The 22733-nt window shown below is 43.7% G+C and overlaps 1 protein-coding gene across 2 annotated transcripts in view; it reads left to right on the forward strand.

Annotated features, from left to right (window-relative positions):
• PTGFRN (prostaglandin F2 receptor inhibitor) overlaps positions 1–22259 on the forward strand; it is a 121189-nt gene extending 98930 nt beyond the window's left edge. For both annotated transcript variants that reach the window (XM_077342285.1, XM_077342286.1), the window contains 3 exons: positions 4694–4801; positions 17630–17935; positions 19080–22259. In XM_077342285.1, coding sequence (XP_077198400.1) covers positions 4694–4801; positions 17630–17935; positions 19080–19246 — 581 coding nt within the window. In that variant the 3' untranslated portion in view covers positions 19247–22259. The remainder of the gene's footprint in view (positions 1–4693; positions 4802–17629; positions 17936–19079) is intronic.
• The last annotated feature ends 474 nt before the right edge of the window (positions 22260–22733 follow it).

Below are 22733 nucleotides of genomic sequence, written 5' to 3' on the forward strand. Positions count from 1 at the left end.
AATGTAAAAGTAACACTCAGTCTGAGCATCCTGAGAAAACTGCTTTCTAGGGGCATGTATAGCAGAGTGTATGCTGCAGCCATTTTAGGACAGTCAGCAGGAGTATGGAGGGGAACAATCACTGCTACAGCCATCGACGCTGGTGAGTTTGGCCCCAATCCGCCTTTTTCTGGCCGCGGGAGCGGCCTCCGCTCCCCCTCCCCCTGGAATGAGCCCCTGCCGCTGCCTCCCCCCATCGTCCCTGCCTCAGCCACCACGGAACCCCGCCGCCCACCGCCTCCCCCTCCTCGGCCTCCTCCTCACCGCTCAGAGCCACACGCAGCTCTTCAGCCCGCCTGCTCTTGCGCCTTCCCGGCAGGCCTCGCCGCATCCTCACCGCCATTGCGCCCATTGTTTGCTGCCGTCGTTTGCTGCCACGCCCGTCGTTTGCTTCCGTCTCTTCCGGGGAGGGGAAAGTCGGCGCCCGACTGCGCCGAGGCCCAGAGAACCGCCGCGCGTGGTCCAGCCTTGGGTCAGGCCCTTCCCAGTTTCTACAGGCCGCAGGAGCTGCCTCGCTGCATCCTGGATGCCGCGAGGCCGCTTCTGCGCCCAGCAAAAGCCCCGTCCATGCTCAGGGGGGGTCCGGGCCCTCTCTGACTTCTCCCGGCCCCACGGCCGGCTGCGCCGCATCATTGACGCGGCGGGCCCGCTCCTGCTGCCCGGCCAAAGTGACGCCAATGGTCCACCCTCTGAGGGCCGCTCTCTGCCCGCCCCCCCCCGGAAGCCTTTGCTCTGTGAAGGATTCCCCGGGGCCACCGGCCTAGCGCCCATTTTATTCTGATTTAAAATGGGCTTTAGTCGTAGTAAAACCCATAAAACGGCAGCATAATCCCCAATCCTTCCCCAATCTACAGTCAACCATCACAGGTGTAGGATCACAGATTGGTATAGTGTTGGCCAGAGGAGGGGCTCCAGTTGTCCCTGAAACCCAGCCTGAACCAAACACCTGGTGGAAGAGCTCTGTTTTGCAGGCCCTGCAGAACTGAAACAGCTCCACCAGGGCCCTCAGCTCTTCCGGGAGTTTATTTGAATTTATTTCCCACCACTCTCGGTGAAGCCAGCTCGTGGCGGGTTACATGATAAATAATAAAAATACAAAGTCCCCTAAAAAAACCCGCTAAAAACACAGCAATTAAAAAAATACAGAAACCAACAACAAACGTGGCGGCAAACCAACCCCCCACCTACCCCCACTGGGGACTAGGGGAGAACTGCTGGCTACCACTGTTAAAATGTGGTGGAATACCTTCCTTTAACAAGTTGATGTATTCCTAAGGTGGTACCTGTACAAAATCATGGGGAGGGATTTCATGTAATTGCCCTGTTGAACAAAGTTGATAATGGATTGTCTAGGTGCTCATGCTCTTTTGAGAGCTCTTATGAAGGCCAGAGGACAGGAACTACTGCATGGGCTGAATTTTTTTCCCCTTCCAGAGGTTTGATCTGTAAATAATATAGGGCTTTCAACATTTGGTATATTCCCCCATTCTTTCTTCTCTGTGATTCTGCAAACATTAAGACCTTTATGCACAGAAAGTTCCTGAACTCTGAATTCGAATAATCTAACCTGCTTTTAACCTCTTCAGAAGTGCTGTTATCAACCCTGCAAGTTTTAGTTCTTCTCCACTGATAGGGTGATAACGCATTGGATAATGCAGTAATTCCCTCTTAACTTCATACGGGATTAATTTAATGCAGCTATTTTTGTCTGAACTGGGAAGCATGTCTAACGGCTTTTTAGTATGGCATTCTTCCTATGTAGGAATTGGGTCTTCAGATGCAACTAAATTTCTGCATTAACAGGAGATTGTATATATTCATTCTCTTTCATGTTGTTTGTGTCCTCTGTGTTGTGACGTGGCTCTGTAGGTATAATTTTTTTAAGCACTCCCCCCTCTCATTTGTCTCCCCCCCCTCATCCAAGTTACCTGGGTGGATTAGTTTGGCATTGTACACCACTGTTTAATTTAAGAGTGAAAATTAAGAATGCATGACTGGAATGAATGAATGTGCCTCGGAAGTACTCCGTAAGGCAGTAATTGCTTCCATTTAAAAGTAGAGTTTGGTTACAGCATTGTAGCAAATAGCTTTGCTTTGGGGTGAAGGGGAAAAATGTAAATCACATTTTCCCCAGCTTTTTTATGTCTTAATATATTAAAAAATACTATTTCTCTTTGCAGTCTCTGACTTCTATGGCTGAATCAGCATTGACCAAGAAAAAATATAGTCTGTAGCTGCTAACATACTTTACAGAAGCTTGCCTGACTGTTGAATGTGTCCCTGGAGAACAGTGACCTGACCTGAGTAGAAATGAAAAAATGCTTACTGAAGTACTAGAGCAACATAAGAAAGAGTGCAGGGATGTTCCCAAATGTTAAGTCCAAACTACAAGCTACACAAACAGCATGTCTTTCTGTCACCCTCTCCCTTTAACCAAAAGCAGCCTCTAAAGTTGTGGATTTTAACCAGTGCATGTCCTCCACCCTTCACCTGCCCATTTCCCACTCAAAATCTCTTTCTCGGTTGTGCTTTTCCCCATGGGGAAAAATATGAGTTAATACTTTTTCTTTCATCTGGACTGCTTAAGAACTTCAGTAACTTACAGGCTGGTTTCTTGAGGAGTGGACAAAAGTCAGGACAGTGCATTTGATATAGAATGAATGGACCAAGTTGCCCTGAGCAGATGTCTGGTACATCATTTCTAGATATTTCTTATTTGTAACTGTTGTGAAAACCCTGCATCCCACCTAGACTACTTCTGCATCTCACTGGTGGCACACGTACTGCTGGTTGTGCCAGAGTCCTAATGGGTCATTGGTGCCCTCCACTAGCATCCTGCAAATGAACCAGGACCATATGAACAATACTCCATGGCACACTTCAGTAGTGTTTGGGGCATCCCAAGATGCATGATATTTTACTGCATCCATAATCTCTATGGTTCTATATTTGAGATATTGGTGGCAGGGCCTGATGCTCTTGCATGAATGAGTGTGGATTATTTGTTTAGAAAAATATTACACCAGACTCCAAGAACTTGCCCAAGGCAGTTTACAAAGTAAAAATAACTTTTAAAATCCAGGATGTCAAAAGATATTCATTAAAATCCAGCATTAATGAGAAATGTAAAGTATTGTGATAGTTGTAGAGTAAGCAGCTAAAGTGTTCTCATGCTCAAATATTCCTGAGGGCTCAATATTTCTCTGTGACATTTCAAGTGTCATGCAGTATTGAGTCAGTGTGGTGGAGTGGTTAGGAGCACCTAATCTGGTGAGCCAGGTTTGATTCCCTGCTCCACCACATGCAGCCAGCTGGGTGCCTTTGGGCTTGTCACAGCCCAGATAGGGCTGTTCTGACCAAGCAATCCTGTCAGAGCTCTCTCAGCCTCACCTACCTCTCTAGAGTGTCTGTTGAGGGGAAAGGAAGGGAAGGCAATTGTAAACCGCTTTGAGACTCCTTTGGGCAATGAAAAGCAGGGTATAAAAACCAACTCTTCCTCTGATCTCATCCTGTGACATCATAGTAATCTCCTATTGCATGCATTTCTTTTAAATGGCAAGTTGGTTCATCAGCAGCTTGCAGCTCGGCCATCTTGCAGGCTTCCCATGCTTTGTAGTTATGTAGCAGACTTCCCATGCTTTCGATTATTGGCATGGTATCTTTCATTGTAAGCAACTGTTGTTTCTAATATACAGCTCAATTTGCTTTTGTTATGCCAGACTCCTTGATCCGCTGTATGTAAACATGGCTGTGTGTAAACATGGTTTTATGCAACAATTTCTCACTGTTTTGCTCAAAGCAGCCGCTTCCTGAAACTCAGAAACTGCGAACATATGAACTTATAATGTCATTTCTGTTCAATCCACTATAGAGAAATTCTAGTTCCATTATCAAATGTGCCAATTGTTCAATTGGGGGGGGGGGGAGAAGAAAATGTGGTTCTCTGGGCCACCAAATCTAGAAAGTTTTATACAAGGTAACATTATTGAACTCACAGAACAAGTCATGTGCCTCTTGTCAAACCCTATTTTGGTTTCACTGTGTTGTCAGTTCTATATGTGGAACCATCTTTGTTCAAGGAGGCAGAATATCTGTGAAGGATCATCGCATGTCAAATACCCTCTTGCACTATGAGAAACTGCTACAGAATTGCATGTTATGTGTCATCAAAGGCCAGCTGCACAAAAGTGGATCGAACTGACTTCGTTGAAGAAGCTGATATGGGTCATTTGGTAGTGGATGACCAACATGACAGCTGCTTAATTTCAACATAGTTCTCACTGTCATTTTTGTACCTTTGACATAGTTTCAACAGTCATTGAAAGTTGACTGAATGGCTTATCAATGCAAGACATGTGAAGAAATGTCTTTAATGTATCTGCCTAGAATGCTGCCTATGGGACTCCTATGGAGGTCTGGCTATCTTATTGTACTTGTTTGAAACATCAGAAATCCTCTGAGCAGCTTGTTGTTTATCGTTAGCATAAAATATACTTTGTTTCGTGAGGAACTAATTTGAAAACTCTTGTGTGATGCAAGTTATGAGTACAACCTGGATTCCTTGGCTTCATATACTATCCTAGGCCAATAGTATGTAGGCAGCATAAGAGGAACCCTACTGCATAATGATATTAAAAAACTTTTCCTCCCTCAGGTCCTGTTTTTAATGCCTCAGTCCATTCAGATAATCCAACCGTTTATCGGGATGAACTGGTCAATTTACTTTGCATCATAACCATTGAAGGAACAACACTCGATCCAGGTATGATTTGAATTTCTTTCAAATGTGATTGATTTTTTCCCTTTTTTCTATTTTTAAACAAAAATCTTGAACTGATGGGACAACTAAGAATACATTATATTTTTAAAATAGTTGTTGGAATTAAGTGATCCTACAATTCATGTGAAGGTTTTTGGAGCCTAACCTTTTAATTTACAGGTACCGTAACTTGATAGGTTCTCCCTTTACAAAGCTTCTTATGAAGATCTGAACATTTAACAGCTGTTCATGCTGGTTGGCAGCAAAGCAGTTTCTCGGTCATTTCTGCCTCCCCCCGTCGTGATTGTGGCCATTTTCAAACTGCCTTTGTATTCCATTTTAGTAACCGGTTGCTAATAATTTTCTGTTATTTTCGACAGACCCATTTTAGTAACTGGCGACTGCTGGAATTTATTTACCTGTGGTTGAGCAGCTTTGGAGGGAAACTGCTTTCTTCCACTTCCCACGATGTTGCCTCTGCCCTACCCTGCCCTGCCCCCCAGTTTACTGTACAATCTTTTACAGACTTTTTAAAAAAGTTTTAAGTTGAGCACTTTATATATTCCCCAAAAGATCGCACACACAAAAAGGACGGGGAGGGAAATTACCATCGTGCTTCAGAGATAGCTCATGAATGAAAGGAAATTCACCATATGAAACCTATGCCACTGTACTCGAAATCGGGCCAACAGTGGCTACCATCTGGTTCAAAATAGTAATATGAAAATCCTCTGTGCTTTCTAAGTCAATAGGGGTGATCGGTGGAACACCAGCATGCCCAGTCTCCAGGAACACCTGCTTCAATCTGTTGATTACCCCTGTTCATACACGTTGTCCCTGCAAACTGAACTAGAATTTGCCTGTTTACTCAGTGAACAAAACGGGGAGAGAAAGCAGTTGATGCATGTTTTACCATAGAGAGTTGGAAAAAGCTCCCAGCAGAGTCTGGACTTGTGGACAGAGAAATCTGTAGTGGCTGGTCATCGAATTCTACATGTCTACATTTATTTATAAAGCCATCAGACAAAATCGTACACCTGAAACTATACATATAAATCAGAATCGGCCTTCCGTGTGCTAATATAACTTTGTACATTTTATCTTTTGAAATCTGCTCCTGTTCCCCATAGAAAGCTTCCCTTTAATCATCACTGTAACTTTTGTGAATATTTACATTTCAGTTCATGTTGGAAGATGTTTATTTGAGAGAGCAGTCTGGTGGTTGTGTGGGTACTCAGCAAGCAAATCTGAGCTTAGCTTTTTTCTGTTAAGCTCTGCAGCTCACCTATGCAGATATAATTCTGATAGGTGTTCATATTTTTATGCCCAAAGTTGAAGACACATCTAGGGCAAACCATTCATTCACTCTTAATCCTTAGTATTTGTGTGGGTGTGTTCAAAGTGCTTACAGAAAATGTTTTGAAAACCTTGCTATGCTGAGTCAAGCCAAATGCCCCTTTTGTCTGGTAGCCTTTTTTTAGAGTTCATTTTTTTGTTCATAAGTATTAGCGCTCAGTTGAGATTTAATATGTAGGTGCAATGTCGTGCCTGTTAACTTTCAGTGAAAGGTAGTATTGAAAGGACTCCATGAAAAAAAGTGCAGTGCAAAGATGTAACAAGTATGCCCTTGGCAGGCAGCTATAGAAATCCTGCTCCTCAGTTGCTCAGGTCATGGCTGTTTAGCCTCACTCCCCTAGGGTGGACAGTTGCCATTGTGCTGCAGTGTGGGAAGATAGTACAGCTTTTGGGAGCTTTATTTTCGCCTTCTAGCTTTATGTTCTCAAGAGGTAAGCAGGAAAGGCAGTTGCTATGGCTGTGGCTACCTCTCTTAGACCCAGGGAAGCAGCCCTGAGTTACTGCCCCCCCCCCACCCCCAGCACCACCTTTGCAGTACAGATTTTTACTTTAGTCAGTGTGTCCTCCGTACCCACCAAGTTATTTAGGGCAGGGGTAGTCAACCTGTGGTCCTCCAGATGTTCATGGACTACAATTCCCATGAGCCCCTGCCAGCATTTGCTGGCAGGGTCTCATGGGAATTGTAGTCCATGGACATCTAGAGGACCACAGGTTGACTACCCCTGATTTAGGGAAATGATAATAAGAGTACAGTAGGGCTGCTTGGACAAACCTGGATTAAATATTATTGTAACCTTTGCGATCTAAAGGATATTACCATCTTTACTACTTTTGAATGCAACAGGTTTTTTATCCAGCCTTTCTAATAAATAGATCCTGTTCTTATAGGAAATGAATTGGAGCAATTCTTATATACCTTTTTAAATTTACACTGAGACTTCTTGGCTTTCTTAATAGCATTCTTACAAAGGCCTGGTTTGGGTTTAGAAGATATATTAAAGCACTCATTTCCATAGCTATATATTCTCGGGGCTAGTGGAGGCAATATTTTGTCTTATTTGGATTCTTATTTGTCGCAGGCACAGCTAGCAAGTGCACTGAAATTTTATTTATTTGGTTTTCAGCTTTCTGAGTGTCATGAAGGTCGATATGGCCAGGGAAAGTAGCTAAAGGCCAGACAGCTTAGGCCTGCATGTCAAATTGAAAAGTGCATAAATATGTACTTTACATGTTGTTAGTTTTAAATTTTCCCAGGGGAAGGAAGCCTAGCGTCTTAGTTTATCCCATATATAAAAATCTAAGGCTTAATTTACCACAGTTCCACATGGCAACTCTCCCTCCCTTACACATTAGCATGAGTTATTCCAAAGCGTGACGGATACTGCAGCGTTTCTTAGAATAGCAACTGCCTGCAGCCCTCTCTCTTTAAAGTCTATTAGTATTAGAATTATGCCAAACCCGACTGGTGCTTCCATTTAACTGAATCTTGCCTCTGTCGGATGGGTTCACTGCTGCTTCTGACCATTTCCTCAATTCTCTAAAGCTGTGGGAATGTGCACAGAAAAGTTTCCTAATGGTGGTTCAGACTCCGGTAAAATGTGCCAGGAGAACTAGGCTGGATATATCTTACATTTCAAGAAGAAGAAAAATTGGTTTTTATACCCTGCTTTTCACTGCCTCAAAGCAGCTTATATTCGCCTTCTCTTTCTCTCCCCACAACAGTCACACTGTGAGGTAGGTGAGGCTAAGAGAGCTCTGAAGGAAACTGCTCTGTGAAAACAGCACTATCAGAACTGTGACTAGCCCAAGGTCACCTTGCATGCGGAGAAGCTGATATACACACATCATTGCTGACACACACACATATAACTGCTGGATAAAGATTTGACTTCTGACCATGTGACATTTGCCACCAAAGCTGAACAGTCAAATATGTCCTGTTCCCTAAACCTGCCTTACCTGGATATACTTTGTACTTACACCAAGTCCTTTGAAAGGCCCAAACTGGAAGTTCTGCTGGTGTGTTATTTCAAACTAGCATTGCTGCTCACTTAGTCTGGGAATTACAGTAGGAGAAGAGTTCTTTGCCACTTTGCCCGTCAAGTATGCAGCTACAGAACTGGAGCCCTGCAGTTTAAAGAACAAGTTACCAAAGATCTTGCTCTCCCACTTCTCATCCATTTAGAGTGACCCAAGGAAACTTTGGGTTGAGGGGCTGAGGCCCAGACTTAGGGGAGAGTGCAGCTTTCCATGTTGTGGTACCATTTATCTGAAAACTCGGGCTCCCACACTGTGGCCTACTCCCACCGTGGTGAGGGGAGTAAGTGGCTTGAAAGGGCACTTTCCACACAGGCACATATTTAAAAACTCCGTGTAGCATGTACTTTGTTGCAAACAAAAGCTGCACATTGCACACGTTTGGAAGAGTTATCAAACATGCGTAAATGCTGAGAGCAGAAGCATTTAGAATCTATTTCAAAATGAGCTATTCAGTGCACCTTTTTCCCTGAAAGAGGAACTGTATTTTTGAAATTAGACAACTGTGGGACTTGAGAGGGCATCTTGTTTCCCCTCCCCAATCATCTTTTCCTTTCCTGAAAGCCCCAAGCTTGGTGTAGTGGTTAGGAGCGTGATCTTCTAATTTGGCAAGCCAGGTTTGATTCCCTGCTCCCCCCCTCCCCATGTCATCAGTCAGGGGACCTTGGGCTCACCACAACAATGATAAAGCTGTTCTGACAGATCAGTAATATCAGGGTTCTCCCCACCTCACCTACCTCACAGGGTGTCTGTTGTGGGGAAAGGAAAGGGAAGGTGATTGTAAGCTGTGTTGAGATTCCTTCGGGTAGAGAAAGGCAGCATATGAGAACCAACTCTTCTTCTTCCCAGTGCTTCTTTCCTTTTCCTGCTTCCTTCTGTCCTTCCCAGCTCACCTTTCTCTTGCTCCCTGTTGTCCTCCCATAGGCAGCCAGCCCTGTTGCATGGAGGCCCTCATTTCCCCCTGTATTCCCCTTCCCCATGCCATTTCCTCTCTTCTTCTCCTGACAATGCCACATCCTTCCCTTACCACAGTGGTCCCCAACCCGCGGGTCGCGGCCCGGTGCCAGGCGGTGAAGGCCTTGGCGCCGGGCCGCGGCTCCTTCTTCCCTCCCACCCCGAAGCGAGAAGCTCGCCAGGCCGCGAGCAAATCGGCTGCCAAAGCAGCCGATTAACTCGCGGCCCGGCAAGCTTCTTACTTCGGGAGGGGAGGGAAGAGAAGCTTTAGCGGCCGATTTGCTCGTGGCCTGGAGGGGCCGGGAGGGGGAGCCGCGGCCGCCGGCATGGCGGCGGCGCAAACACGCGTGCACGGCAGTCCGCGCAGGCGCGTTTGCGCTGGGGCTGCCGCGCGTGCGCGGGCTCCCGGGCCGCCCTCTCCCCCCACTACACCGCAGTGGTCCGCAGTGAGCGTAAGCTTGCGGATCGCTGCCTTACCATGCTTCTGTTCCTACCCACCAACCTTTAGTATGTCCTCCCGATATTCATTGATATCTCCTCTTTCTTCACAATGGAGATTCAGAGCAACTTACAGCATTCCCCTCTCCTCCATTTAATCCTCACAACAAGCCTGTGAGTTGGGCGAGGCTGAGAAGGTGGAATTGGCCCAAGGTCTCCCACTGAGCTTTCAAGGCAGGATGGGGGAATTGGCAATTGATCTCCCAGATGCTATCTGAAATGCCAACCAGCCTGGTTTTGTTGGGGTGGCTGCTGTTGAACAGTAGGAAGCAGCTGGGCTGGGGTAAGCCATCCATGTGGCTTCAGCGCAAGGAGTGGCTGCTGGGCAACCTCGATGAGTCCTCTCTCACACGCCATAACTGCCCTGGAAAAGGCCCGCAACAACCTCGCAACAGACATAATGGCATTCGTTTCTTAAAACTATGGGCGCTGCTTCTATTACTTGGGAAGAACCCTTTTTAGACTCTCTTGGCGAACCTGGTGCTGTTCTGCCTTGTCTGTCCAGGACTCCAGTCTCTGGATTTTAGTATCCACTGGTGAAGCCATGTTGAGAATTATATACCTATTGACTGACTGATGATTGATTTCAGCAACCTGCCCAGTTTTACTTACTTCCCCCCCCCAAGTGATATCTGATGCAGCGAAGTAAATGCCCTGTTTACAGCCTTCCAGAAAGCTTATTCTTTTCTTCATACTTGCACGTTGAGGAACCAATTTATCTGTGTTCCACTTTCAGACCTTCATAAACTATTTAAACTGAGTTTTAAAGCTTGTTCCAGTGATTAGTACTCTCTAAGGTAAAAGTTTTACAGGTATTCCTCTTGCACGCATGTGTGTGTCGTACCCGTGGAAGCTCTTAACTAGAGGAGTACTAATCACCAAAGCAGCCTTTAATCTCCTCTTTCTGCCTACCTCTTAAGGAAAAAACAGTAGCAATAGCTTTTGGGAGCAGCAGGTGTGTGCACAGATGTCCTAGGCTGGCTGTGAGACCTCTTGACTGCAAACCAGATTTTCCATTTATTATGCTTCTCGTAGGGGATTATAGAGCAATCCAGGGTGCCATTGTGGTGAAGATTTGGTAGCTCCCCTCCTCCCCAACCACACTTCATAGTGAGCTTGAAAGAATTCATACCTCAGGGTTTAGAAAGGTTGTACATTTTTTTAAAAGTGTTATTGATGCTTCCCGATGTGCTAAAATGAATGATGTTGTTGTATCCATAGTGTGGGAAGCATAGCAGGATGGGTATTAAAACAGAGACATTTAGTTTTTAATGACCCCCTCAAGGCCCCTGATACTAGGCGTATGAGGGCAAAGGCTGGTACTTGATGATGGTGTAATATACTGTTGTCTTTCATTAACATCCCTATATGGAAGACAGCAATGGGCGTGCACATGTGTGATCCTACTGTCCCATATGATGATGTTCACATTTCAGATGGAGGTTGCTGGTGCCTTTTAGCCATTGCGTAATTGTGGCTTTAAAAGTTGTCACATATTTGATCTTTATTAATCAGTGGATGCTGTGCTAGCAAAAACAAAAAAGACATCTTGTAGACAGAATTATTCTCACATAAAGGTTTGTGGACTAAGATGCACCTTCATCAGAACAGAACTGTCAGCAGTGGGGCCAAAAGGCCAGAGAACACAAGAGTCTGTGACATTTCTTTGTGAAGTTCAAATATGATAGAAGTAGAGATATAGAAGCAGCCTGAATAGTCCTGGCTAGCCTGATCTCATCAGAGCCCAGAAGCTAAGCAGGGGGTCATCCATGGTTGGCACTTGGATAGGAGACCACCAAGGAAGATGGGTTGCTATGCAGAGGAAGGCAACAGCAAGCGACCCCTGCTTATGTCTTGCCTGGAATGCCCCATGGGCCTGGGATTGCCATGAGTCAGCTGTGACTTAATAGCACACAATTCTCAAAGCTATATCAGCCTTTTTCAACTTTTTGATTTTAGCAAATCCCCTGAAATAATCTTTTAGGCTTCAAGGAGCCCCGGAAGTGATGTCAGCTGGCCACACCTCCCTGCCATGTCCCCAAGCCCCGGGAAGTGACATCACCACCCATGTTAACAGACAGGTTTGAGGGCGATGGGAGACAGGAGATGGTGTAAGGCAAGAGTAGCTTGCGTTCCTCAGAGCCTGCAAAACGGAACTCTTCAGCCAGGTCTATGGTTGAGGCTGGAGTAGTGAGGAAGATCACCCCCCCCCCCTTAGTATGAGGCAGCAGTTAGTCCATTGTTATCCTGGCCCCTCTTTCCACCCCTCCAGAGGTTGGCTGGGGGGTTGGGAGTTTTTGAGGAACTACCGCCATGTTGTTCTAGCTTTGTTATGATTTTGTTGTCCGTTTTTAATGGGGTTTTATTGGACATTCTGTAACCCGCCATGAGCCAGTCTCGGGAATCATGGGAAATAAATTAAATAATCATAATCACTGTACAGGCTCCTCCCCCTCTCATGCACAGAAACCATGAGAGAACTCACTCAAGCTTGTCTGGGGAGAGGGGGATGGAAGCAGCCAGTTCCTTCACTTGTGGCTGAGCCAGGTTGGTGTAGTGGTTAGAAGCACTGGTTTCTTATCTGTCAAGCTGGGTTTGATTCCCCGCTCCTCCTCCAAGTGGAGCCAGATTGGTGACCTTGGGCTTGCCACAGCACTGATGAAGCTGTTCTGAAATACCAGGGCTCAACAGGGTATCTGTTGTGGGGAGAGGACAGGGAAGGAAATTGTAAGCCACTTTGAGACTCCCTCCGGTAGAGAAAAGCAGCATATAAGAACCAACTCTTCTTCTAAAGTAGGAGGGAAATGGCTGTGGACACCCTCTGGTGTTTCTGGTTGGGAATCCCTGACCTAGATGTAGCATGCACTCTAGCACTCTAGTGACCAGCCACAACAGCCGTCATTGGTGAAATATAATGACATAGAATCAATTATCCATTTAAATACTACACAGTTAATTAAGATAAAGGTACACAGTAACAGTTACATAGTGAATACAGATTGCTAAGGGGATCCAGGTAATAATGGGTCATGGTCAAAAAAGAGCAGCTAAAAATATCTCTTGCACAACACATCTCAGGTTGCAGAGAAGGTAAATCCCGTTAAATTGGCATCAGCATGCTCACCCCCAAGTCAGTGTTCAGTTAATTGCAGATGTCTTATATTCCAGGTCAGCTGACTGTGGATGAATTATACTGTTAGCACGCTAACAGTACAAAATGGAGTTAACCGGCTCACCAGGAAATGGGGGAGTATGTGTCCTTCTGATCTTTTTCTGCCTCTGTGGTACATACTGTGGGATCATCCTGTTCAGCAGGTCACCTACCCCATCTTGACCCTTACAGTAACAGTGCAACAGGATTGACTGACTGCTGCTTCTCCTCCCTGCTGAATTCATCATTGATCGTTGCTAACCTAATTTATGTAGTGGCATCACAAAATGTGGAGAGGCAAAGCCGTGTGGAAGTCCTCATAAAATATAAGAACAAACTCAATTATACTCCAGCACGACCCCTTCAGGAAATGTTAAAAACAAAGGGCTCTCAATGGCCTTTCTACCTTCTGGCTCATATAGATTCTTTGTGGATGTATTGACTTCCTTATTGCACACTTTATATACTCACTTAAATTTATTGGTTAATATTATTTCACACAGCAAAATTTATTTTTTGTAATTATAATTGCAGGATGACAGCAGGAGCCTGTAAGTTTGGGTCTTACCTTCATAAGTGGAAGAAAGAAACGCTGAACTCAGATAGCTAGAAAGCAGTAGTAAACTTGGCTTTAATATCAGGAATCTAAGATGCTGGGGGGGACTTAATTATGGCAGAGTGGTAGTGCACGAAGTGATGCTCATCTTCTCTGAGTTAATTCTTCTGCACTCTTCAGCATAATTGGATCAAGTGAGTCAGAATACAAAGCTTGAAATGAGATGGCTCGATATATAGACAATGAATGGCTTTAGGGGTTGAGAATCAGGTATCTGGGACACTTCCATCCCTCTAGTAATAGATTCTGCTACCCCATCTGTACGTAGACGGATAGTTCCCATCTGCTGGATATCTCATTTATAGATCTCAGACAGTAACACTGACTGGTTGTCCATATGACTTAAAACAAAACAAAAAATCCTTGTATATGTCGTTTGGTGTTCTGTCTAGACCAGATGCAGGCACAACAAGATGATTTAGGCAGCCCTGTCAAATATCTTTTTTTATTGCGATTAAAAAAAACACACACAAACACAGCAGGCTGAAAAAAGAACCTGTTCCTTTAAAAACCAGATTTCCTCAATGGCTGTTGCTAGACAACCATAAAAGTTTTGCTAGCATGTTAGGTTTTGTTTCTTTCAGGAAAAGGCAAGGAGAAAGAAGCTGTTTTGGCCTTTGAGAGAGGATTCATTTGGGCCAGGCCGGGCAGCAACCAGCGGGCAACTTGCTACCTACCCACCCCCTGAACACGATCCACTCAGGCTCAGCTGCTTCCTCCTCTTCAGTAGCAGCCACCCCATAAGAGACAGTGCAGGACAGTGATTAGATCCAGGAGACCCAGTTGTGACTCTTCTCTGGAAGCTCATTGGGTGCCTTTGAGCCAGGGTTATTGTGGGGATAAAATTCACAGGGTTATTCTGCTGATAAAGTTATTTAAGCTGCTTTGGGCCCCCCAAGTGGAAGAAGGGGGGATCGAATGCTAAAGTTAAATATATAGCTGATTATTGTGGGTGGGCAGATACAAGGTGGTTTATTTTGAGGTGTAAAAGTGAGAAGGAAGCTGAGAGAGCTGAGGATATGTGGAGGATACATGTAGGGGGGGTACACAGGGGGAAATGCAGTACCATCACCACGCAATCTCCCCCCAGCTCAGAAAGCATCATGCAGTAGGACCATAGTTTTCCTGGGGAGAGGCTGCTAGGGACGAGAAAGAGGGAAAGCTGAGGACAGGGACATGTAATAGTAGGCTGGCTGAAGAGTATTAAGGGCGGAATTAAGAAGGAAAGGGGAAGAAGGTATGAGGGCTTTCAGGATACGGAGGGAAGATATAGTGGGGGAGGGGAAAATTAGATCCTCCCATTAAAAAAAATATTTGCAGGTCACCAACTAGTATTTATTTATTTAACAAAATTTATACTCCACCATGCCACCCTCATTAGTGCCACCATGGAAGCTAACAAATAACATTAATAACACATTATTGAAACAAAGTTGAAATACCCATACAATAAAATAACATAAAAACAATTTTAAAAGAGCACAAATTCCAAATGAAACAAGAAAGTCTTCACCTGCTGCTGGAACATAACAACAGAAGGGGACAGGTGAGGGACAACGGTAATCAATCAATACATGGCTTCATGATAAATTGCAATCTTTTATTATTGCAAAGGAACATCTAAGTGGCAATTTCTGCTGAAGACATTAAAAGTGTAGGCCTTTGTAGGAAGGCTGTGTTTCAGACACAGACAAATTCAGTAAGCAGCACTGGTCCCGAAACATTCTTATATTTTGACCTTTATAATCATGTCATTTTTCAAGAACTTCTGTTCCCCAGCAAAGTTTTTTTAATGGATCCCCCCCAATCTTAAAGAAATGTAGCTGTGCAGCAAGAGAAGGTGGCTAGGTGTTACTGACTATACACACACACGTAAACAAGTTTTGGTTTTATAATCGAAGAATAAACAAAATTATTTTGGAAACTTCTGACACAGAACTGGTGATGAATAATAATAAGATAAGCAGTTTTATGCTGTTTTTTTCTCTAGCATATGACTACATGCCACCTATCAATAGGTTATGAATGTGGCTGAGGAAAGTTACATGCAAGTACCTGTCACAGGTCCTGTTAATGTCTAGGAAATTTGATATCATATTGTGATTTCTAATATGACACTGATCAGTGTCAATCAGGCAACTAGAAAGGTCAGCTGTTGTGGTTGTTTTGGGCTGTGTGGCTGTGGCCTGGTAGTTTGAGTCCCGGCCGTTTCTCCAATAACTGTGGCTGGCATCTTAAGAGGTAGAACATAGCAAGATGTGTATCTTTCCATGCCAAAGTGTGGTGAGTGAAGAGTTGCAAGGTGTTTTATGTGCTTCTCAGGGTGAAGGATGTGATGCATCACATTCCTGTCTTATTTGGGATTCTCCCAAGATATAGATTGGAACTAGGAAGTGCTTTCCCTGTGTCTGGATGGAGTCCATTAGAAAGTTCACTAATCAAGGTTTGCCTGTCTTATCTGATAAACCATCACGAAGTGTTTTTAGAGTCCAATTTTTAAATCATTCTGTTGTTTTTTAGGGCTAGTAGCCAGGTTTTATTCATTTTCAGACTCTCTTTTTATTGAGACTGTATTGATTTTTCTGAATTTCAGTGGCTTCCCTGTACAGTCTAACATAATAGTTGTTGGGTTTGCCCAGCATCCTACCAGTGCCCTACCTCTGGAGATGCCAGCCACAGTTGCTGGAGAAACTTCAGGCACTAAAACTACCAGACCACTGTCACACAGCCCAAAATACCCACAACAGCCAGTTAACTCCAGCCGTGAAAGCATTCAACAATTTAACTATAAAGGCCCTTAGGAACATACTCATTTGGCTCAGATTGTCAGGATGAATTTTGGCTCAAAGTCAGACTGACAGGTGCTGTAGGCATTATATCTTTTGGCTCTCCTCATATAGAATTGCTTTCAGCTGGGGGATGGGGGTGGGCACAAGGATATTCACTCAAAGACAGTTACAGTGATTAAACTGCATCCACGACTACCAGTCTAATGAGTTTAAAAGTGCAGATCTGCTAATGGTTTCAGCATAATCTTATGCATTGCACAGAAGAATAGAGGATATCCTGATGGACTGTGACTACCTGTCAGCCAGTGTTAGAAGTAGAAGGCACCAGCAAAGATATCTGAGAGGATATCCCCTTAGTGAAATTGGTGTAAGGCATTTGTTCCTAAAGATGTATAACTGCCGTACATTTAGAGATGAAATGTGGTCTAAATTAGGAGCAGGGCATATTGTGGAATGAGCCTTGCTATGTTCATTGTGTTGGTTCTTGTAAGATATTTCCATTTATGCTTCTGTGTTCGGGGAGTCTTGCTATCTGTTCCTTTATGTGCAAGTGATAGAATGTTGTAGTTTTGCAGGGAGACATTTGAAGATGCACATACATAGAGACACAGACATACCTTAGACTCACATTTAAAACTCTGCAATTGTGCCTATATGTAATGCTGGCCTGTGCTCACATCCCCTTTTACATGACATCCAAAAGAAGGGACTGTGAGCTCAGTCTTCATTCAGTGAGGACTCTGAGCTATGGAGATGAAATCCTTTCCCAATGGAAAGGGGATTGTATGCTCCCCTACCAGAAACTTGCACCTTCCTGCAATTCATTATGATATCTTATTAGAATGAAGGTTGCCTTATTAATCATGCCTCAAAATGCATTTGAGATGTCAAAATAACACAACTAGAGAGCAGGAAAATGGTGGTTTGGGAAGTTTAGCAACGTCAATAAGAAATCTGAGTGCTTAAATTGACAGGATGCATAATAACCTGCGACTTCATGGAAGGAAAGTTGAGTTTGCCAGGGGGAGGGGTAGAAGTACAGGATGCAGTGGCAATGCCAGACCTGTCAATACTGGGGCTTAGAAAGGGTGTCTGGGTTCCTTGTGTGATATTTTAGTTTACTTCTATAGGAGAATAGCTAGGTCACATTGCCCCCAAACAGCTAATTATTGCATTTGGAATTCCTTGATAGTAATTTTGCATCTGACAAGCTTAGAATTGTTGCTTAGAAGATTCCACAAATTAGAAACCGCAGGCTTCTGGATGCAACCAGGCCTATGCATTTATGCCATCCTAGCACTTGTGCAGAGCAAGAGAAATCTCTGTGGTTTTGTCTTCTTGTATGTCACAGTTAAGAGGTACTGTTCTTATAACCATTGCATGTGAGGCACCATATCCTTGTCACACTATATCTGTGCTTTCAATTTCAGATGATATGTCCTTTGATGTCTCGTGGTTTGCCGTGCGCTCTTATGCAATGGACAGACCCCCTGTTTTCCTGGCTTCCTTGGATCGCAAAGGAATTGCAGCCCAGGCCAGAAGAAATGGAAGTAGTGATGTCAGCTTGGCAAGAATTGCCTCCCTGGAGTTTCAGCTTAGGATTCATGGCTGTGAAGATCAAGACTTCGGCAACCATTACTGTGTGGTAACGCCATGGGTGCGATCAGCAGCAGGCATCTGGCAACAGGAGACAGAGATCAGATCCAAGCCCATCTTTGTAGCAGTGAAAATGGATGGTAAGGATAGCTCAGATTTTGGTTACATTCTAACCAAGAGCAGAATCTCTCACTGAAAGGTAATCAACACATTTAGACTCCTTAAGCATCTTCTTTAAAAAGTCAATACAAGGTCTATCTACTGATATCAGGTTTGAGCTTTTTTCTTATTTTTTGGAGTGAAAACTATTGTACCAGTAAAAAGCAGGTTCAGTTCTGGAAATATGGTCTGTTGTTCAAATTCTAAGAATCATATTTACCTCATTTTATAAAGCTTTGTTGCTATAGAAATAGAAGAAATGCCATCTCAGTTGCACAACTGGCCTGTAATCATATTGGACATGGCACGTCTGGGGAACTGTGATTCCCGTATTCAAACAGATTGTCATTTGAGACTGCTCTGTTCCTCTCACTGGCTCTTAATGGAGCTGGATCAACACTTCATCCTCATGGCAGTTATATTGCTTACTTAGTTGCCTTTAAATGACATTGAAGTGGAAGCTAGATAGCTGTCCAGACAGCTGCTTAACTGAAAGTTTCCTTGTTCAAATACGTTTTCAAGTCAGGATAAGAGGTAGGGTTTTTAAGTAATCATAGATAAGGATTGCTGGCTAATAGGGCTTTGGATATGCTGAGCCAATCCAGCACTCCTAGACTGAATATAAAATAGCCTAGATATCTCTGTGCCTTTCGTCTTCCAAGTAAGCTTGACATAAGAAGCAAATATAGTAGATCTTTGCCCTTTTCAAACATTGCAACCGGGTGTACCAGGAACCCACTAGCTTGAGTGAGTGTTACCTGTGATATTTCCAATACGTGCAATCACCGGTGTATACAAACAAGGCAATGTGTAAACATTTCTCTGCATGTAAAACCTCACTACACATGAGCAATCTGTTAGCATGTACCAGAGTTGTTACATGGAGGGAAAAATCTGAGTATTCCTATATTCACACAAAATGGCAACTGTATGTATCAGGAGCATTGCAGATGTGTGCTCACAATTCTGGACTCCTGGTATGCATGGTTGTAACATCTGAAGAGGACAAGCAAGTAAATAGCATGTTTTACAAAGTGAATATTTCTGATCTGCACATAATCAGTAAAGAGATGTTTATCCTAACTACTCCTTTCCTTTGTTTTCCTCTTTCATCCTTACTCTCAGTGTTGAACGCTTTCAAATTCCCACTCTTGATTGGCATCGGCCTCGCCACCCTCATTGGGCTCTTGTCTTGTCTAATTGGCTACTGCAGTTCCCGCTGGTGTTGCAAGAAGGAAGTTCAAGAAACCAGGCGAGAGAGACGCCGGCTGATGTCTATGGAGATGGACTAAGTGCCAAAAGGAGAGGTGGATGAGTAAATTTTGGAAGCAGTTTTTGACAGGCCTAAGAGCCATTCTGCAACTTGAATCTGTTGCATCAAAATGCCCAGTAACAAAATTGTCAAATCTTGTCCTGGACTTAGGACCTGCTCCTTTTCTACCTGTATTTCACACTGAGAGCACATGTCATGTTTGTCAGCCTCCAGCTCGTCTTCCAGTGGCACTTATGGGGATCGTTCTTTCTCGCAGGTTAGCTGTTCCACAGTCTTCTTCCAGCAGACTTTTAGGCAAGATTGGCTTTTAAAAATCTCTTTTTCTTGTTGGCTTAATTGGACGATGGATTGGGAAGAGCTCAGAGGAAGTAAATGGCTGCCATGTAACTCCCTGCTGTAATATCTAGAGGAAGAAACAAATGTTTCAGTGCTCTATCTTGTGAGTTTAAAATCTCCTGTTGCTAGTGGGAGTTCATTCCAAGTTAGGACTTGGATTTTTGTCTCTAAAGCCTTTGTTTTTAAAATGGTGCTGGTGCCCTGAAGGCTAATTCCTCCAATATCAGACAGCAATACAACCTCCCTTTACAGTGTCCCTTTCCACTGTACTTTATATAGTACCCACCATTGTTATTCTAGTAAGAGGTGTTTGAGTCTCTGTGCCCTAATTGTTCCAACCATCTCAGCAGAATCCAGCACCAGATTTTCCACTTCTGCTTACTGTGTTCATGGATTTTGTGTAATGGCCACTTTACACCTGGGATGGAGACTGCTAAAATGCTCTTACATGCATCATAAGACCATAAGGACCTGGAAAGTCTAGAACTGAGCATGAATCCTCCTAATCTAAACATTTCAATGCTGGGCTTAAAAAGAAATAGTCACATTGGGTATCATGCCATAAGCGAGGTGCACCACAACAGAGACCTCTTAAGGTCAGTGACCATGTGACTAGATCCACAGCAAGCCCTCAGAGGGTTGACATATGGCACCAGCTTTGCAATCACCAGACAGAGTTTGTTGCTGAAGCAATGGGTCAGTAGTCTGCAGTTGTTACTCAGGGTGAGGAAGGAAATGGATTCATGTATGAAAGAAGTTCCTGGAAGTTCTTTCATGGATGCCACAGTACAACATTGCAGTATGTCCTTTACCTACCACCTAGGACTGGCTGTTACTTATCATCATGGGGTTCTTTGCTGCTGCAGTAAAGATTCCAAGGTGTTGTCTTCCACGTATTTTTTCATCCATGATCCCAAGAGCTACACCTGTGATTTAACTGTGATTCAAGGCAGCACCTTCTTCCAGCACAACCAGTATTTCTAAGCAATAAGTCAGAACATACACATTTTACACACAACATTCAGCATAAGACCTATGTGGCTGGAGTCACTGATTGAACATTTGAGAAGAGAGCAAGTAACCATTTTTTCCTTTCTTTGTGAAATTGTAGAATAAATGTCAGATGACCTTTGTTATCCAGTGGGGCTAAAGCCTGCCTTTCTTTGCATAGTTCTGCAAGCCTTTATCTGGGGATGTGCATCTGAGGCTCCTGAAATAGCACTGATGTTAAGTACAGGTCAGAACTCTATAGAAACTTTTCAAACTTGTAAAGTATGTAGAGTAAATATGGTTGGAGCTGCATAAGAGTAATAGTATGGGTTGACTGAAGGCTGAATATCTGTTTGGTAGGCTTCCCCATCACAAGCTGTCCTGCATTGCCCCAATCTGCTTATATTGTTCATTTGATATTTCTCCCAACTAGATAAATCCTGTGTCTTAATATTTAATATGATGAACCAGTACTTGAGGGGCTTTTACCATATTATCAGACCTGATTTGTGTAAAAGAAGTAGAAAAGGAACAATTATCTAAAGCACAAACTGCCCTATTTTTGCATGTTTCAATGCCTTGAGAATTTCCACTAGAATATATTTTAAGAAGAAAATATAGATCCAATAATTGAGTTGAGAAGTACTACTTCACTCAAAGGTGATTGTCTTGTGGAATTCATTGCCACGTGATATATTGACTAGCTGGCCACTCGTTTAATTGGCTTGACAAGTGAATTGGAGAAATTCATAGAGAATTGCGCCCATCAGTGGCTATTAGCCACAATGAGTAAACAGAACTGCATGTTCTAATCTAAGGCAATCACCATCTAAATACCAGTTCTTGGGGCAACAGGAGGGAAAAAACTTTGGCCTCTGTGCTGTCCTTAGAAGGCTCTCTGTGGGCATCGGATTGGCCATAGTGTGAAATGAGGTGCTGGACTAGGTGTACCACGGGTTTGATTGAGCATTGCTGCTGTTGTGTTGAGAAAAGTTTAAGTTTCCTCACATACGTGTTGCACATTGACATTGTCTCTCTATGGAAAGAAACTCAGGGTTATTTTGGTTTGGGGATTCCTCGCCTTTCATAGCAGGGCTCCTTTTGTCAGGTTGTCGTCCACTCCACCTAGACCGTATGAAAAGTCATTTTGCCAATAGGTTACCTAGTTGTTCCCGCTGATTTGAGGCAATGGTGCCTCCCCTGTACTAAGCTGTTCCTTGAAGTAGCAACACTCCAGCAGTCTCCTTCCAATTGTGCCAATTTTATACTATTTCCCTTTTTAACAGTAGATCTTCTGTCTTCAGAAAATTTTTATCTGTTTTGTCTTAACTTCCTCTGGTGTGTCTTCAAAGAGAAACTTGCATGGGATTCAGTTACGTGGTCAGCAATATTGTCAGAGTTGCAATCATGGAATCAACAGTCAAGCATTCTAAGGGCTTCCATCAATCCTGATTTGTCTCTTTCCATGCTTCCAGCTCACAGCTGGGAATTCAGGGCACTTGGGATATGAATCGGGTATGTTTTCGAAGAGAACTTGCTTAAAGGAAGGGAAGCATTTTTGTTTTTCAAAGAGGGGCTTTAGGCACAACTCTGGAAGCTTTTAAAGAAATGTGTTAAGCACGGCTCTGGAATGTAGGAATTGGGACAATTACAATGAAGTGTAATGTGTTTTTTACATTGAAAATAAATTGTCTTTTTATAAATAATTTTGTGTGGCCATTATTTTGAACTATAGATGGTGTTTGAACTATACATTTTGTGGCAGAATGGGCCTGCTCTGACCTGCAGGCCCTGTTACACCCAGCCCTCCAAGGTTTTACCAAAACCTGGAGAGATTTTTCTTTCTCTCCTGAGTAACCCACTGTCACAACAAGATCTTTATTAGAAATTGCCCAGCTTCTCTTCCCAGATCTGAGGCCTTCCTTCTGTGTCGCCTGCTATCCAGTGCCTGGTCACCAAAGGAACAGTTTTCAGCCTTATGAGTTCCTGGAGGAATAGCTGCTTGCCAACCACAAGATTTCCCCTTGGCATTCCTTTTGCAATAGCGTGTCCAAGATGGTAGAGGTCTATGTGGTACCAAGAACTACTACCAGCATCAAAAGTTATAAAGTACTGATTAAGAAGAAAATGTTTACAAACATACATTTAGCATATCACCAGATTGAGCAAGGGATTAAAAA

Source organism: Paroedura picta, chromosome 6 (assembly GCF_049243985.1).
Source record: "Paroedura picta isolate Pp20150507F chromosome 6, Ppicta_v3.0, whole genome shotgun sequence".
Taxonomy (NCBI): domain Eukaryota; kingdom Metazoa; phylum Chordata; class Lepidosauria; order Squamata; family Gekkonidae; genus Paroedura; species Paroedura picta.